General features: G+C 40.2%; 2 protein-coding genes across 4 annotated transcripts in view; one reads left to right on the top strand and one right to left on the bottom strand.

The window, feature by feature from the left end:
* The window catches only part of kcnc1b (potassium voltage-gated channel, Shaw-related subfamily, member 1b), a 41,106-nt gene extending 36,538 nt beyond the window's left edge, over positions 1-4,568 (bottom strand). Inside the window, exon 1 of the mRNA XM_082539300.1 lies at positions 4,481-4,568. The gene's annotated coding sequence lies outside the window, so the exon portion shown is untranslated. The remainder of the gene's footprint in view (positions 1-4,480) is intronic.
* pkp3a (plakophilin 3a) lies at positions 261-17,943 on the top strand. Of its 3 annotated transcripts, XM_082539296.1 has the most exons (14): positions 261-384; positions 4,698-4,875; positions 9,581-9,672; positions 10,089-10,834; positions 11,758-11,872; positions 12,312-12,516; positions 13,285-13,486; positions 13,754-13,871; positions 14,305-14,466; positions 14,561-14,740; positions 15,398-15,554; positions 15,734-15,929; positions 16,041-16,128; positions 16,916-17,943. In XM_082539296.1, the coding sequence occupies exons 1-14, from the start codon at positions 382-384 to the stop codon at positions 16,955-16,957; spliced, it is 2,484 nt and encodes an 827-aa protein (XP_082395422.1). In that variant the 5' UTR covers positions 261-381; the 3' UTR covers positions 16,958-17,943. The 3 variants fall into 3 exon arrangements, with proteins under 3 accessions (XP_082395422.1, XP_082395423.1, XP_082395421.1); XM_082539297.1 differs by lacking the exon at positions 4,698-4,875 and having other exon boundaries at positions 283-384; XM_082539295.1 differs by lacking the exon at positions 261-384 and having other exon boundaries at positions 4,544-4,875.
* The last annotated feature ends 130 nt before the right edge of the window (positions 17,944-18,073 follow it).

Raw genomic sequence — 18,073 nt, 5'->3', positions numbered from 1 at the left:
AAAAATTCCACTAACATCGAGCCGTAAAGCAACATAAACAGAGATATTTAAAAGCAATTCACATTGCAAAACCTGCTCTGTGTTCTCAGGGAGCCTCGGAAGCAGAGGCAAAAGTTCAGTTTTTAAAAAAAGTCTTTCGTTTTCATTTGCCGCTCTTCCTCGGAATCACTGACAACTGTCGATTTTTTTCACGCCCCACAATGTCTTACTCCCATTTGACTCACCTCTTTGTTTTCTGTACCTCTGCATTTGGTGGAATTAGAATTTTCTGGGCGGTGACAGTAGATATAACTTATACTTTCTAATTGCCCCCAGATCAGGTCAGAACAGGTAAACGTTTGCAGAGAGAGAACCTCCACACTCAACTCCACTTCAGTGGTAATGGTAAGTCAGAACTTATGAACAGACTTTTATACTCAGTGCATTATGTTTCCTGCTGTTTGGACCATGAAGTAATATTCTTTTGAATTTCATTAGCTGTGGAACTGAAAGATTTGCAGCATCACTCGGAGCTTCATTTATCTCCTACATGTGAAGCGGCCAACCGTTTCTGCTTATAAATGTGCTTTGACAATAGAGGGGAAGTCAGAGAGAACGGGTTTGCAGAGTGTGTGAGGAAATATGTAAAAGGTGATTTTTCAGTTACTAATCTGAGGAAGGAGGTCATGTTTCCATAGATCACCTGCTGCATGTGTTTCAGTGTAAATGCACTGAGATTGATTTGCTTTTGGATAAATGAAATCTTTAACGTTATTAGCAAGATGAAATTGCATAATCACGGGAAAATCAGTGAAAAATAAGCTTTAGATAGATGAAGTGTAATATTCCTCTTTTTCTTATATGTCCAAATGCATTCACACAATAGGAGGAAGCAGACAAAGCAATAAGAGTTGTAATGTCTTTGTACAGTCAGATAGAAACCATTACTGTGTTTATCCTGTGTTTTTCTTTTCCCCTAATCTTATCACATTTAGGTAGGTAGATGGTGCCGACATGGAGATAACGCGTCTTACTATCACGCTCTATATCACTTTTGTTTTGGATACAGTGACTCATAGTTGCTAAGAGCTGGAATAAAGCAAACTAGATAAAACTGGGGTGTGGCTCAGCTTAATAACAGAGTGTGACTGTGCCACACCTTGTAACAGTCCTGCATTCATACATGACGTCATTTGCGAGACTCAGCTTAATATCGTGCCAATTTGTGAAATCACAGAGAACAAAGCTCTACGTAAATCTACCCAGTGTATTTAAAAAAGTACAACGAAGTAATACTATGATTATTACAAGCATACAAATAGGATTATTTAGAATATATAAGGATATGTTGACAAATCTGCATAATAATTGACAAAAACACAAGAAAAAGAAAAAGGTGAAAGACGTGTTTGCTGCACAGACATTTTTCTGTCCCACCATCTGACATACACACTGTCACATTATTTTCTGACATCATGTTTAAGAATAACTTTATTTTAATGGTTTAAATGTTAAATAGCAGTATTCCTCAAGGGTCATTATACTGAAGCATTCCAGATCAGCAATACTCAATTTACAACCCACATGACATCTGGTGCTGGCTGACCCACCAATCATTTTCTAATTCAGTAAATAGAACTGACTGAAGAGGTTTAATGTGTGAACGCTTTCAAATGTAACAAAAAAATCGGTTGGTGTTTATAGCGTGTCTGCAGTTTCGTGTGCTTAGCTGATGACGGGAAAGTGATGCATGGTTTTAAAAATCTAAACTTACAAGCCAATCAGTAGAGAGAGCACAGACTGAGAAAGTTGGTGCATAAATATGGCAGAAGGGGCTGGCCGGGATTCAGATTGCACTGGTTAGCTCCACCTACCAGGCAGCTAAAGGAACACAAAGGGAACACACACACACACTCAACAGGCCTGGACAAAGCTGGGTCATTACAAGTGTCAGCTTTCAAATGCAAAATAATAAATTATTTGTTTGTCAAATGAACATCAGTGAGTGTCAGTTCTTGTATACGGCTAATGTAACTAACATGTTAGTTCATTTATAAATAATTCATTTTGAAGGAAAATTTGTTTAAAAAAAAAAAGTTGAAAAATGTCACTGTTATTTATTCATATTTATCTGATCCATGTATTTTATTGTGTGTTAAGTACCCCTGACCTAAACCTAGTCTTACACTGAGGCTTATATTTATACTGGCACTAGTTTTCAAAAGTCAGCAGATATTTTTCTAAAATCCAGTGACTCTCATCACGAGTCTCGTTAACAGATCACCGTGTTTTTCTGCCTTTGCTATATGCTCAAGGTGGAACATTGTGAGTCACCACAAAGTCACAGATTGGGTTTTTGTGGATGGTTATCACAACTACAGTGTGAGCCTCACAAACCTGTAGCAAAATGATGCATACCTCACACTGAAAGCCAAACAAAATATAGGTATAAGGTAGTTGAAATAACAAATTTTTTAAAAGTTATTGGGATAAAAAAAAGAATACATGACAGGAGACTATCACGGCAGGGGAAAAAAGAACTTTTATGCTCACAGTATTTATTTAGTGAGGTGTTGAGAACAGTGGATCTACATGCCAAATGCCTCAAGCTATTAGTAACATTTCCAACACAAACAATTTTTGTCCCACATTTAGGTTGTTGCAATTTATTTGCCCTCACTGACATAAAACAATGCTCTTAATATATCACATCTCCCTCTATGTAAAGCTTTCACATAATATTTTTTTATTAGATTAAATTTGATTTGATTACTTTTTTTTTTTTAACATTTTCAACAATTTTCAGTCAGTCCCAGTACCTGACCATGATTTATAATTTGCTGAGCCGCTTAACACTGACCTATGAAACATTTAAAAAAATGCACCTAACTCAAGGGATGAGCACATAACAGACAACTTAGCAAAGAACCTAATTTAAATTGTATTGTCAGACACTTTGTTACAAGCATCCTTACAAACCCCCTAATTTGTCCCAGTTTCTTTAGCTGGATGAAGGAAAATGCCAAAGATAACACAGTTATCAGGCATAAAATTCTATTTTTACACTAGCAAGATGACCCATTAGCCAAAAACTTCATGGCTTGGAAGAAACTTGACCAGTGGAGGACAAAAGAAAAAATGGAAGTCCTAAAACATAATGCAGATACAATATGTTCTTAAGAAACAGGAAAATATCCAGCAAAGATCTGACAAAGGTAGAGATGCAAGAGAACTGACCCCTCAGCTGAGCCATCTACTGTTCACCAGTCTCATCAAAAATGGTGTCAGTGGAAGGATGGCTGTAAAGAAGTCATTTTAAAGGAAGGGAAACGAGGACAAAAGTCAGAGGTATGTCAAATTACTGTATAAAAGAACTGGACAGAAAACAAGTGGTAACGGGAGCTTTTTTTGGGGGGGGGGGGGGTCAAATAATCACCTATTTGTATGAAACCAGTCAGGAGACAGGCACAGCAGTGAGTGTCTACGGTCATCTGTAAACAGTGGAGGCTCTGTTATGGTTTGGGGCTGTAATTTAGCCAAAGGTCTTGGGTGGTCTTGTCAAAATTGATAGAATTATGAACACAGATAGACTTGGATCCACCATGCTTTACCATCTGCTGAGTGTCTTATTTGCAAACATACTGCCAGTACAGTAAAAATAAACCTGGATAGAAAAACACACAGTAGAACACTGTCAGTCATGGAGTCCAGAGCCTGGACCTCAACACTACTGAAGCTGTGTGGCATCATTTTCACAGAGAGCAGATGAAAAGACAGCAAACATCCAAAGAAGAGCTTTAAATGTCCTTCAAGAAGCCTTGAGAACTATTTCTAAAGACTACTTTAGAAATTATAAGAAAGCTTGCCTAAGAGTTCAGACTGTGTTAAAAAGAATAAAGGTGGTCACACCAAATCTGGACTTTCAAGCTCGCCAGAACTCCACAGACTGTTTTTGCCTTTATATACTGTATTTGCATATTTCAATACATCACTGCAGCTATTTCACATTTTTCTACCAAAATTTGAAAAATGAAAGTTGGCTTAATAATTCTGCTCGATTACTGTTACATGCATCGCTCGCTATATTTTGTGTGTGAACTCTTGACGCTAAAAAGTGTCAATTTGAAAGTCATCTCACCACTTAAAATAGAAATACTCGAATACAATATTCAGCTTTATAGTATTTGAATAAATCTTCTTAATTTATTTATTCTATTTAAAAAATCGTTACTACAAAAAAAATGAGTCAATTTAAAAACAAAACCAAGAAGAAAATCAACAACTTAACGAAACAAAAACGGAAGCTGACGTTCCCACAACCGTTTTAAAGAGTTGTTTCCATATTTGTCCCGGTTTCTGGTATTTTCCAGTGAAGTAGGGAAAAAATGCAATCAACTTCGCATGACTGTTTTGAAAAACCTTCAAATGACTGACTGAGTCAGCGAGAATTTGGATTCTTCTCCATCTTATCGGACTCTTGTCTAAAGGGGGAGCAGCTCACCTGTGAATCTGGTAGTAAGTGTGACTCGTCTCTGAGGCTCCACCTCCGGCTGCAGAGCTCGGCTCTTTCGGTGCGTCTGACCACAGACAGTTTGAGCTGCCACGACGCAGAGCGCAGGCACCCTGTCCGCGGCAGTGTGTGACCTATTTTTGCTCTCTTTTAACTTTTCACCATGAGTACAGTCGGCTCAGAGCACGTGTTTTTGACTGCTTTACAGCCCAACACTTCAGTCTCAACTTACGCCCTCCCGTCCGAGATCAAAGTCGGGAATGGGGGCTCTGTGTCTGACGACTCTGCGAAAGCGCGACGCGTCCAGCAGCAGATCCAGATGAGACTGGCGGAAAAGTCCACACTTCCGCGTCAGAATGGATCCACCTCACACTACGCCATGTCAGGTAAACATCAACGAGTTTTTAAGTCGCTTTCACATGGAGTTACACCTACACTCTCTCACTGCTCTGCATTTCCAATTGAGAGCTGCTGTGTGAGGTGGTCTGTGTTCAGTGCGGACAAGTGGCGGAATTAAGTGTGACAATCCAAGTTTCCAGCCTGGCGCTGCGGGCACAGGTGCTCAGCAGTGCTGAGTGATACAGATGAGTTGTTAATCAGACCACTCAGTCCTGTGACCATGTTTCCTTTGGTCTTATTTGACGACATTATGATCTGTCACACTGACTCAGGTAGTAAACATGCCAGGTAATAAAAGCATGATCTTTATATGTCCAGACATATCAAACTCCAGCCAAGAAAGGCTTGGTTTGAGTTTTGAAACAAGACATATTCATAGAGCTCACGCTGAGCTATAAAAGGATTCATCTACAGACTCCAACACCCATAGGAAATTTAAAATGCTGACATTTAAGAGGCTGCATTCATTTTCTTTTACACTTTTTACTGTGAAAATTACCCAGATGATTAATCCCATCAATACAGCTTGAAAGAGAAACTACTTCCCTGTTGCTTCACCACTTGTTTATTTGTCTAATAAATAGAAACCTAATGATAAAATTAATTTGTTTTTCTTTCGATTCGTTTTTTCCCTAAACTCTTTTCAGACCTCCAAGTCTGACTCCGAGCCAATAGTTTCAAATGCAAGAGTGACACTCAACTGATATGGCCTGGGGGGTGGGGGGTGTTCTGCATGCTTGTCTGAATTCCTGTGGACTCATTTTTCTCGTCAGCTCTTCGAGGAATTTGCGTTTTGTTCTGAGATGAGCTCCAGCAGCAGCCATTTTACTCAATGTCATGTCTCTGCAGAGGAGAAACGGTTAATGTGTAACAAGCCCGAACAAGTGCTCCTTTCATGAACTTCACTGATAGCAGACTATGGTGAAAACCTCTCCCCCCTCTCCCCACCCGTGGGATTAGGTTTCAGGTAGTGCTTGGCTTAAAGGTAGGTGGGTTCAAGAGATACCAGAGGGGCTCGTTCACAGTTGATACATTATCATAACTGGTCCGTCGGAGGCATGTTGACACGCAGTCAAAGTCAAGGTGGGACTGTTATGTAAGCAGTGACAACACTCCCACAAGGGGAATGAAAGGCAATACTGAAGCGCTGGGAATTAGTATGATCAGTAGTTACATCAAAGTTTATGATAAGACTTCAGTGAAAGAGCTGAGCTACTCATGCTCACAGTCTTGTCATGGCCTGTGTCTGCTCTTAAACCTCATGACCGCACACGTGACTGATGCATGAAGCTACATGCCAGTGGCATTTGAGGCCAAAGCATATCTCGCCCAAAGTGACCATAAAGTATATCATCCCGTGCATACCTTTGCACTCCATAATTTTCTGTGTGCGACCAAACTGCGAGGAGACGGCAGAGGAGCTTGACGGCTTGGGTCTTTGTTTACCTGAGCCTTTACTCGCCTGCTTCAGCGGAGAGAACATGACGTTCATGCTGTGTTCAGCTGCAGAAACATACGTGTCGGATAAATATGTCATTGCCTGCGTTTCTGTGTGCCATTCTTTGCCCTGGGTTTAGCTTGGAAGAAAACTTATTGTCATTAACTGTGACTTCATATTAATCATCTTCTGAAAGCATCTACAAGAGGCACATTCCTTACCACACAACAGGGAATGCTGCTGTTTCAGTGGTTTGCGGTTTTAGAAAAGTTCATTATGAATGCGTAAGTGTTTGCACATGGTTTCTGGTTCATGGATTCTGCAAGGAATGTTTTTTCTACTTCGTCCCAATTCTAAAAACTGCTGCAGCTATGCATTTATGACAGTGAGTGAACAGTGTTCAAGCTGTATGTGGACAAGTCTCAGCAGAAAGCGAGGGTGAAAAAGGAAATATTTACAAGGAGTCCTGGCTTGGTGATCAAAGTACATTTTTTTTTGAGTGGCAGCAGAGGAAGGGAAAAAAAGTTTCCTCGCTGAAGGACTTTTCAGGGGGTGTGTTGTAACGGCTGTTGCTCTCAGGTGTGTTGGGCGTAGTCAAGGTAGAACAGGGGTCAGGCCCGAGAATGTGTCAGTCTGGTTTTTATACCTGTGGTATGCAATAAAGTAGCATAAAGGGCGGTCCAGCCCACCTTTCTTTACATATATGGTAGGTGTAAAACCGCTCAGGTTCAGCAGAAACATGCATGTTAAGTACACTAAGATACAATGCATGGCAACAAAAACACACAAACCTGATTTTTTTTTGAAAAAATAATGTCTACAAGCCAGAACCTCAGGTTTTGTACAGTTTTTTTGCTCTTGGATCAGTATGATGTCATAAAGAACGGATATACCTTATATAGACATGTTTCAGATACACTGAAACATCTCTGATGAGACATCTCTGACTGTGAGCAGTGCAGCCGCACCCACCTGCATTTCACATCATTTGTCTTTGATGTGGGAAGTAATGAAAATACATCTTTACTGTACTTAAGTAGACTTTTCAGGTACATGACTTGAGTCTGTGTTTCTCTGACAGCATTTTTCTTTTACTGCCTTAATTTAAACACAAACATCTCTACCTTATACTCCTAACATTTTGCTAAATGAGATTGGTTTTTTTCCCCCAGTTTAAGACGTTTTAGGGGAGTTATAGTTTCATGTCACCACACGCCTTCAAACATCAAACCAAACCAAAATGAACCTAAATGGAGCTTAACAATAGCACATAAAAGGCAGTCCTATTGGTGTGTCCATCACCTGTGCTTCTGACACTCAAAGAGATCAAAGAGGCAAAAAACAAACTTATAATTTATATCTTATGTATTGTGATAATTTTCTTTTAATTCTCTTTTTCTCTGCATAACAGATGTTCAAGCTGAGTCCTTTCATTAGAATTTAAGTTGTAATAAAATTTGTAGTACCGTGTGTTAATATTATTTTCTTATGATATTAACATTAAAATGAGATTCATTTAGCAGGCAAAAAGAGTTGGTAGAAATGCCTTCTAAAGAGCTCTCCTTTGCCTTTATAGCACAACATTTCTGTCTGTACTTTTATTTGTATATGTACATCTGCTTACATGAACGATCTCTGCAAGTTTACCACCTCATTGTATGAAGTGCAGCCAGGCGGAAATAAATAGTGTTATGGGAGAGGCGTTAAAACTACTCTGAATCAGAATGAGCGGGTTTAATACAAATCATTAGCTTGAACCTCATTTTAGATCATTCAAAAGGTGAGTTGAAGACATCACAGTTTGAAAACTGGCAGCTAGTTACTGTTTTATGACATGTTAGTAGTCCAGCCTGTAAACAAGTCCATAGACTGTTACATAATATTAATAAATGTCCCTCTGCCACTACCTCAGTTTTGAAATTTTATTTTATAAATGACACATTCTGGTCACCATTTTGATCCCAATCAAGTGTAATAAACACATAAATATCCCTTAAATTACATTTTCCCTACAGCCACCAGAAGGTCAACATTTATGACCAAATCCTTGCAAAACTAATGATTCTCCAATAAGTCATGGCTCTATTTTGTGTTTCAGTAAATTACAGGCTGCAGAATTAATTTCTTGGGAAGGGATTCTAAATCACATAAACATAATTACACCCATAGATGCTACTTTATAATTAACATAGTTTTGTCACTGACATATTCCCCTCTCAGCTTAGATATGTGGGTCGACAAACTGTAAGCCTGCTTACACTGTAAATAGCTTGCTCCATGGCTGCTAGTGGAGTCACCACTTGCCATTTGAGTCTGGACGGAGAGCAAAAAAACATTCGCATACTCTGTGTTTGCTGACAGAAACCTGCAAATGTCTTTGTATGTAGGACAGGTAACCGGAGACATCGGCCCTGCTGACTGGTCAGGTCCTGCTGCAACACACTGTGTGAAATCAAACCTTTGGGCTTCGGCGCAACACGACACCGGCTATTTAGACAGAAATGTCTTTCATGTAAAACATTGTTGTAAATTAAAGAGGCACACCTTATTGTGGGATTTTCGTCTGCGATTGATCCCACCCTAAAAGTGCCTTTTTTATGACATGCAATATCTTCTTTGAACTTCTTTTTTAATCACACTTGGCCTCTTAGAAGTTGCAAGAATACAGTCAGCAGTTGATTCAACTTTCAGAATGAAAGTACTGTATAAATGAACTTCCCTTTTTGAAAAATGGGAGAGTGTTTCTTAAGAAAAAAAGGGAACTTTTTCAACTATTTTTGTAGTCCAATCACTTCCTGCTGTCATTGTTCCATTTTTGTCCAGACCTGTTTAGAAGGGATTTTCTTTGACACTAGTAGCAGTAGGGTTAGGCTAAAGACGAGCTGTTAAGTCATAAATCTCTCAAATTACTGATTCCTTACCTGACTTGGTGGAACAGCGGTTTAACAGAGACGTTAGTCACCAAGAAATCGCTTACGTTTCTGTATAAAACAGAATGATTATTATTTATTATTATAAAGGTTCTATAAAACATTTTTGTGACTGTAGCTCAGGAGGTAGAGGATAGAAAAAGCTTTTAGAAACAAGTGGTTGTGTGAATGAGACGTGTTGTATAAAGACTGCTCCAAAACACCATAATTATATACAGCAGTTGTAATGTGTATAAATATATTTTAATGTGTTGTAATTATGTGTTATTCACTGACAAATGGTGGATTACATTTTTTTTTTAATTTTTTTTTGCTTCTTTTCAGATTACGGTGGTTCATCGTCAATGAAATATAACACCCATAACCCAAGTTTCAGCTCTAAATCATCCTTCATGTACTCTGGTTCCAGAACAATCGTGAGTGGAGTGTTTCTCACTTTTTCAGCCCAATATTCACACACACAAATGATTAAACTGAGTCTTTAATCTAACACCAGACGTTATATTAGCTGGAAGCTCCCATCTTAAAAAAGCTGATGGCTTTGCTGACATGTCACGTAGGACACAGCGTGTGTGGTATTTCACAGTAGGCTGTGATTAGATCAGCTCTGAGTTTTCTTGTCCACTCACTAGATTCCTCAATCTTAGTGATTAAATTCGAAAGACGCTGGCTGATTAATGCACGTCAGTGTCCTCGCCTTTGTTTCCGTAACAGTCCCCTGAATAGATTTAGAAATATTTTTGATTCATCCAAACTTACAGTTCAGTGAAATATATTGAGTAACTCTCTTTACACATCTGTTTGTAACAGTAACTCCTCTCTCCACCCTCAGGGTCCGCAACTGTCTCAAAGGTCAGGCTTCAGCAGCCGTTCTGCTGCCCCAGACATGGCTGGCCTTCAGAGGATGAGTATGAGGAGTGGAGGTCCAGGTTATGCTGTTGGTGGGGGTGGTGGGGGTTTTTATCAAGAAGAAATGCGCATGGGGACCATGAAACGAATGGACCCAGAAATCTCTACGCATTCAATGCAGCCAATGCCAATGCAAATGAGGGGCTGGGGTGTCGACAACAGCGATGCTGGCAGTTTAGTCTCCGAACGTGACGCCACCTATGGTCGCTCGTATGCTCAGAGCGCGGTCAATGGCTACACCAGCCAGATGATGCAAGGAGGAGGCAGCTTGGGCTTTCAGTCAACCATGCGCCGATCTCTAAGCGGCACTCTTTCCCGTGGCGGAGGGGTGCCAGCAGGTGGGACAGAGATTGTCCAACAGCAGTCCTTCAAAGGCCCGGCCCACCGCACCATCAGCAGGATTACAAACCGTAACCGGATGAGCGTGGGCTCCATGTCTGGAACCATGCAGCAGACGTCAGGTGGGAGCGTCTACGGGGGAGGTGGAGACACTGTGGACGGAGGGTTCATGATGTCCACGATGTCTGGCTCCCAGGGGAACCTAAGGATGCAGCGTCAAGGCACCATGTCCCGTGCCATGTCGGTGAAGAGCATGCAGAGTGTGGGCAGGGGCATGGACATCTACGACGGGCAGATGGAGTTGGGAGCCAGCATGGGCAACCTGAGCGGGTGAGAAGCTTTTCACATTCATAGGATCAATGTTTTCATTGGTAGCACTGATTTTCCTGTACTGTACTGAAGTTTGTGATAACTGTATGATGTGGTGCAGGTCAGTGTCTGGAAAAATGCCCATATTTACATTTGATAGGTCAGGTTTTATCAGTCATCAACATCATCAACCTCAACAACCAATGATGTTGGGTAAGAGGAATTCTAGAATCCTAGAAAAACAGAACAGTGATTGGTCTTTCTAAGAATTCAGTATAGTTTAGTGTGTGTACTGTATACAGGTCTTTAGCTTCAGCCCATCATTTTTTTCTGTCAAAGAGAAAACGGAAAGCAAAGAAAGCAACGCTAGCATGAAGAAAACTGGCATGAGTGTGATGTCACACAACCTTTAGAAAAAAAAACATTTAAGTGCTGATGAAAGGAATTGATGAGCTCAGAGGCGTATTGATCAATTTGGAAGCAGTCCTTTAACAGAGGTGGTTCTCCACTCCTCTCTCTAGTCATCCTCATGACTCAGTTTGTTGTATTTGTCACTGACGTTCTTAGTGAAGGTGATGAACCAATGTGCCGTAAATTTCATGTGTCACTAAGTTCACAAGGGGAGTGTGCAATGTGAAAAGTGAGTTTCCTAAGAGCTGTGGATTGGGAGGTGGCTCCATAGTGGCAGGACTGGTTTCGGGTGTGGCAGCTCAGTGTCAAGCTTCACATTTCACACATCCCACAGCGTGTGGTTAGGGCGAGCTGATTTGCAGCACACTGTGCGATTTGGAAGAAGTTCAACAACACAATTTTGCACACAAGTAACAAACCGCCTGCGAATAGCTGTCTCTTTGTGTGCTACCAAACATAACAGCAGGGAAGTTATGTAATAAAGTGTTTTTTTAAGTTCCTGTGTTGAATTTGTTTATTTGCTTCTTTGTCAGGTTGGACATGCAAACAGCAGTGCAGTACCTGACAGAGGAAGATCCCAGCCTGCAGGCCCTGGGTGCCGCATACATCCAGCATCAGTGTTACAATGACAAAGACTCTAAAAACCTGGTACTTTGCACTGATTAAACTCATGGTTACAATTCCTTCAGTTCTTTCCTCTGTGCTATTAAGAAACTCATTCATGAAAGTTGTTTTCCTTCAAGTGCCAGCATCCACTGATAGATGTTTCTCCTCTTCTGGTGACTTTATATAAGCTGGGGCTTCGGTTCTGGTGTGTCCTAGTTCTTCTTCTACTTTTTCTTCTTCTTCTCCATTTCTTAACTTGAGATAGTGCGGCAATCTCTTGTCGGCAGATTTAACTTCTCCAAAAATAATTTTTAAAGGGAATTTTCTGACTTTTTCAAGAATTAAATGACCCTTTCACATTGTTTCACATTGAAGCAACTCTCAGTTTTTATAATTTCATTTAGGTCCCTGTCCCAGTCCTACAGTCCTAGAGATTGTATAAATACCCAAATGCCCAACTGTTTTTTCCTTCCCTCTTTAGGTGCGTCAACTGGGTGGCATTGGTGATTTGGTGCAGCTGTTCAACAGCCAAGACCCAGAAGTACGGCGCTACGCCACTGGTGCCACACGCAACATCATCTACGAGAACCAGGAAAACAAGTCGGCCCTGATCGATAAGGATGGCATCCAAGAGCTCGTCAAGGCGCTTGAGGAGAACGATGACGAGCTCCGCAAAAACATCACAGGTATTGCAACGCATGCACAAGAGAAGCACCTAGAATATTGTTTTGGAGCTTTCCCACAAGAGGAAGTGGCTACAGATTGGTTCAAGTCAGTCTGTGGATTTAAAGTGATCAGATTGTCAAAAAGAGCAGTCTTTGAAATTGATATTGTTCAAACAAACGAGAGCACACCGTGGAGATTTGCAAGGCATGGGGCGTGTCTGAATACACAGAGAGTTGGATGGGGAACTGCTGTCATGTCTATAGACTGTGTAGGTGAGGATGGGAGCTGTGTGGGGCCGTGAAGCAGCAGTATGTCAGCCGCCCCCTTTGATGAGACAAGACCTTGTCACTTTTGTCCTTTAAGCCACAACACAGAGTGCTAAGTAAAACGCCTTGGCATAGGGAATAACTTTTACCTGTACTTATTAACATCAGTGGGCTTCCAAAATGTGACAGCAGATGACAGGTTTTTGATTCATGGAGCACAATGTAATCCTCAAATGGATATTTTATTTTAATGGCATGTGTTTTTTGGGGGGGGATATTTCTGCTAAGCTATGGTAGGTTAAATAATTACTGTGAAATCATTTTAAATTGGTTAATGTTCATTTAACTCACTGCTGGCCTGAAAAAACATAGTTTCCCCCAATTTTTTGGTTAACTGTTGCCATACTTCTTGAACTCAATCAATAAAAACATCCTGAAATCATATTTGAGAAAAGCTGATGACAAAAAAAAGAAGCAATAGTATGCCTAAATGCCAGTTTTTATTTGTCCGTATTCGTGCAGGTATCTTTTGGAACCTTTCATCCAAAGAAAACCTTAAGGAGAAACTAGCCAAAGCGACACTTCCTACACTTGCTCAAAAGATCCTCGTCCCCCTCTCGAAAAACGAGATGGGTCGGACTGCGCATACCGATTCAGACACAGAAATCCCTCCTGAGTCCCCTTCCGAGACAGAAATCTTCTGCAACGCCACAGGATGCCTCAGGTGCACCTCATTTATGTGTCTTGCGTCTGCAGCTGCTACATGATTGATTAAAATGTATGCGTATGCTTTTCCTTTCCCATGACTGCATTTGCATTTGGCAAGCTTGTTTTTTCACACCCAGCGCTTTTTTTGCTGATTACTCCAGCCTCCAGTTACCTTTGACTCTAATGCATTGGTGCCAGGAGTCCTGTAATCTATATGTGCACAACACTCAATCTGACCTGAAGAAGTTCTCTGAAATCACTTGCTTATTTTCTGTGTTCTTAGGAATTTGAGCTCCGTGAACGAAAAGACCCGCCGGTCGATGAGAGAAACAACTGGAATTGTGGAGTCTTTGGTGAACTACATCAAGGCCTGCCTCAAAACAAACAGAGCCGATGAAAAGGTGGGAGAATAGCTAAAAAATAAGGAGAAATCCAGAGAAGGCAAAAAATAAAATACACATTTTTTTTAATAAGCCCCTCCTACCAGAGGAGGCGAGGCACTGCCACATGCTTCAATAGCACTAAAAGTAAGTCAGTGTTGACGTTGGCGTTCATGTGGGATTCAAACCCTGGTCCTCCAGGTGAAACCCTTCTTTTTATCTCTTTTTTAAACTATATATATAGTGCTCAAGTTGGTTTGATAAGTGACCTCTTACAGGCTTGTTTTTGTTGTTGTTGTTTTTAACGCCTACAGTCTAGTTTCCCCTAAGACAACTTGAGTTGCAGTATATTATATATGTTGTTTTTTTTGTTTTGTTTTTTTGTCCAAAATGATACACAGGCCTAATTTCCTTTGTGTACTTATTTGTCTGGATGTGTGTATGTCTGTTCTAGGGGGTGGAGAATTCAGTGTGTATCTTGAGGAACCTCTCCTACCAGCTCTACAGCGAACTTCCATCTTCTGTTTTAGCCCGCATTGAACCAAACAGAGATCAGGACAATGGGCTGGGCGAATCCATCGGCTGCTTTACACCTCAGAGCCGAAAAACCAAAACTGTAAGCACGTGTGAGAATCGCTCCATTAGCAAGTGCACATAGACCATCCTGCACATCTTAATTCTGCCTTCTCCTGTATTTCTTTGACTGACAGAAAAAGAAGCAGTTTCAAATTTTAGGTCAAGTTGCCAAAATGCCAAATGGTATGGAGTGGCTCTGGCATCCTGATATTTTGAAGGTGTACCATGAATTGCTGAAAAAATGCGAAATCAACAGTAACACCCGCGAAGCAGCTGCTGGAGCACTGCAGAACATCACAGCTGGAGACAAAAGGGTGAGCAGCAAATTCATCAGGGATTCAAATGTAGTAACCATACACTGTATATAAAAGATGTAAACAGCTACAGTGGCATCACCCAGCATCCCAGAGTGGTGGGAATACAAGTTGCATTAATAAAGAGTTTGTTGTGTTTAATGTAATAAAGACGTTCAGAGATCAAAGACAAATGGAGTACATCTTATCTTAATAAGGTCCAATTACCTAAAAGAAAAGTAAAACAGTCGAATTTCACTCACCAAAATGAAATAAAGTTTTCTTGGATGCACTGTAACACAGAGAAAGCCAAAACTGCTTTTTCCGCTAATTCCATTAAAAATGTTTCCAAAGGAGTCGCTGGTACATACAAGGCCAAACTGTCCGGATAAGGGACTAATGTCAGCCGTAGTTACATTTTTTGTCTTGTGCCCGCTCTCGGGGAAATACAACTACAACTGGAAAAAAAGACATCACAGTTACGGACATTACACATATTACAAGGAAGTGCTGAGTAACACAGTGATAACATCATCACAAATCAAAGCACAAGCAACACAGAGATGAAGGACTCGGTATAAAAGATCTCTAACAATGCAAAGTTTACAAAGGTTGTTTGATAATTGGCTATAATTAGTCCATCTCATACATTAATTGCTCTGTCTCTTTAACTTGTAGTGGCCTGCGGTGCTGAGCGATATGGCTTTGGACAAAGAACGCATGCTGCCAACCATCATAGACATGGTACCTCGTTCTGCCAAAGATGCAGAGCTGCGTTCGCTCACAGGTTTCCTACGAAACCTTTCCCGCCATACCGACGATAAAGACGACATGGGTCAGTCTTCTTTTTTTTTTTTTTTCTCTTCCCCTTCTGTAGAAATGTTGATGTCTCTAAGACACAGAATATAAAACCCTAAACTGTTGTCTTTGCAAAATTTTAAGAATTAGTGGATTGTCAAAATTGATTTTCACATTTCTTTTTATAAGATGTGTAATTTGTATCGGTTTATTTAGCCAAAAAGACTGTGAACACACTGGTGGATAAACTGCCTATGGATGGAAATCAGAAGTTTCCCTCCAGCGAATCGGTGGTCAACATCTGCGGTGTTTTCAATAACCTGGTGACTGGCAGCATGAGTGCAGCCAGAGACATCGCCCAATTTGATGGCCTGCTAAAACTGATAAGCATCCACGACACACGAACCAGCAGGTTGGAACATTTTTCCAGACTCCTGATGTTCAATTTTAATGTTGCTATCCAAAATTTTGTGTGTGAAGTCATTTGTATCATTTAATAACCTTGGATGAAATATTTTTCTAGCCTTGAAAAAAATAAGGCATCCACAGCAGCAGCCACAGTTCTGTCCAACATGTATCATTACAAGAAGCTGCACAGACAGTACCAATCGGTAAGAGATGGCTTTGAGCTCTGCACTTCTAATCATGACATGCAATAAAAAATCAATAATATATCAAAGATAGAGCATCTAATTTCCTTCTATTCCTCATATATTTAGACAAACACCAATCTTTCCATTTTCAGTTTACTATTTTTTTCCAAGCTTTTGACACTTAAAAAAAAATCCTTTTAAAGAGTTTCCTGACCTGTCCACACAAAAGTGAATATTCATTGAAAACAGTTTCTTTTCTCGCCGCCCCACCCTCATTCTTATCAGCTTGTGTGCATTTGTGTGTACATGCACATTATGTCTGAGTGTGAAAGAGTGAGAGTGACGGGAATTCTATGACGAACTCTGTTCATTCTCTGCAAAACTCTCTCAGTTAGATGACACGTTTAACACCTCACACTGCTACTCTTTAAACACACACACACACACACACACACACACACACACGCGAACATATCCAGTCAGGCAGGTTCAGGGCTTGAGAAGGATAAGGTAATTTTACTGCCTTCTGCAGATCGCAGCTTGTCCCACCCAAAGGTGTGGCGTACAGCTTGTTTCTTCATGAACTTGTTCACACAACAGGAAACATGATTTAATGTTGGCTTTGATTAGAGTTTTCATTTTATTAATCAGATACGCACTCCATTGCGTTACTTTACATTTTGCATAATACTGTAAGTACAAGAGCACAGATTAAACATGATCTTAAGATCACGGCAGGTTGTTTTTCTGTGTTTTGAAGTATATTTAATATCATAACATCTTGTTTGTACCTTTTGTGCTACAGAAAGGATTCACAAAACAGTATCAATCAACGCTATTGATCTAAAGCTGAGGTAACTTGGGACAAATTCAATTCTACAACAGCGAACAATCCTGAAGTCTACCAGCACTCAGTGGCAGAAATCTATACCACAGTAACATCTGTTCTGTCTTCACCTGCAATCATTTATGTTATGGATATCAATACACAAGTAACAGAGGATCCATCCAAAGGAAATGTCAGTGGCATCAATGCAGTGCAAGAATTTATGGATTCTAATACACATATTTGCACCTTAAGCATTTACTCTCTTTGTTAGATCACTGTATGCGTTTTATGTATAATCAGGGATTTATTTTCTGTCACAGAGGTTTTAAAGCAGTTGATGGACAATCTGATGGACACTTGTGCCTTAGGTTTTAACAAAACTCCCTGTTTTGTCTCTCTCGTTTACGGTTCAGATGCAAGATAGCCTTGTTTTTGTAAATATTGCTTTTTCTTTTGCATCGAAATGACATGTGTGTGTTTTATAGACAGCAGTCCTTTGTACTCGTAGTTTTCAGATAGATGATGTCTGTTATATTTGAATGTAAACCATAGATTTATAGAAATTTGGATGTAAATAAATTAGCTTAAGGGGGGGGGTGTCATTCAATGTGGAATTTTGTTTATACATATTTCTATTCTTATGCAATGTTGTTATTGTAATCACTGTTTTTCTGTTGTAATTAATGGTGTGTGCTTAATGCTGGGGTGGCTTGATTACTTGTTGCAGGACAGATGAAACCAAGTATTTGTCATTTTAGCTATTAGCTGTGGCAAATTGTAGATGTAAACGTCTTTCAAACCTGGATCCATTGTGCAGTAAATCTATTTTGCAAAGTCTATTGTATAAAAATTAAATCCCTGAACTGCAGCAGTTGCTGCTCAGTGGCATAAATGGTAACCTTGTGTTTCTGCGTGTGCAGTAGAAGACACTTTGTTTGATTCTTTTTGCAGAGGTGTCATCTGCATATTTAACATCTAATAAAGAGAAACATTTGGAAATGAAATGACATTTTGTTTGCGTTTCTTTAGCGTGTGCGCACAGCACCATTTGCTGCCGAAACAGACTCACACCAACACTGTAAAATGCCAGCCACACCCTGTTTGCATATTTGTTCCTGCTCAGACAGGAACAAT

The sequence above is a fragment of the Aulonocara stuartgranti genome (assembly GCF_965226115.1).
Source record: "Aulonocara stuartgranti genome assembly, chromosome: 7".
Taxonomy (NCBI): Eukaryota; Metazoa; Chordata; class Actinopteri; order Cichliformes; family Cichlidae; genus Aulonocara; species Aulonocara stuartgranti.
This window is presented reverse-complemented; position numbering and strand designations above follow the sequence as displayed.

Bases quoted from the DNA above. Each gene is read 5' to 3' on its own strand.
- pkp3a (XM_082539295.1), top strand. From the start codon at position 4,653: ATGAGTACAGTCGGCTCAGAGCACGTGTTTTTGACTGCTTTACAGCCC. The intron at 9,673-10,088 runs GTGAGTGGAGTG...CTCCACCCTCAG, and splicing joins ACTCTGGTTCCAGAACAATC to GGTCCGCAACTGTCTCAAAG. The intron at 13,872-14,304 runs GTGGGAGAATAG...TGTCTGTTCTAG, and splicing joins CAAACAGAGCCGATGAAAAG to GGGGTGGAGAATTCAGTGTG.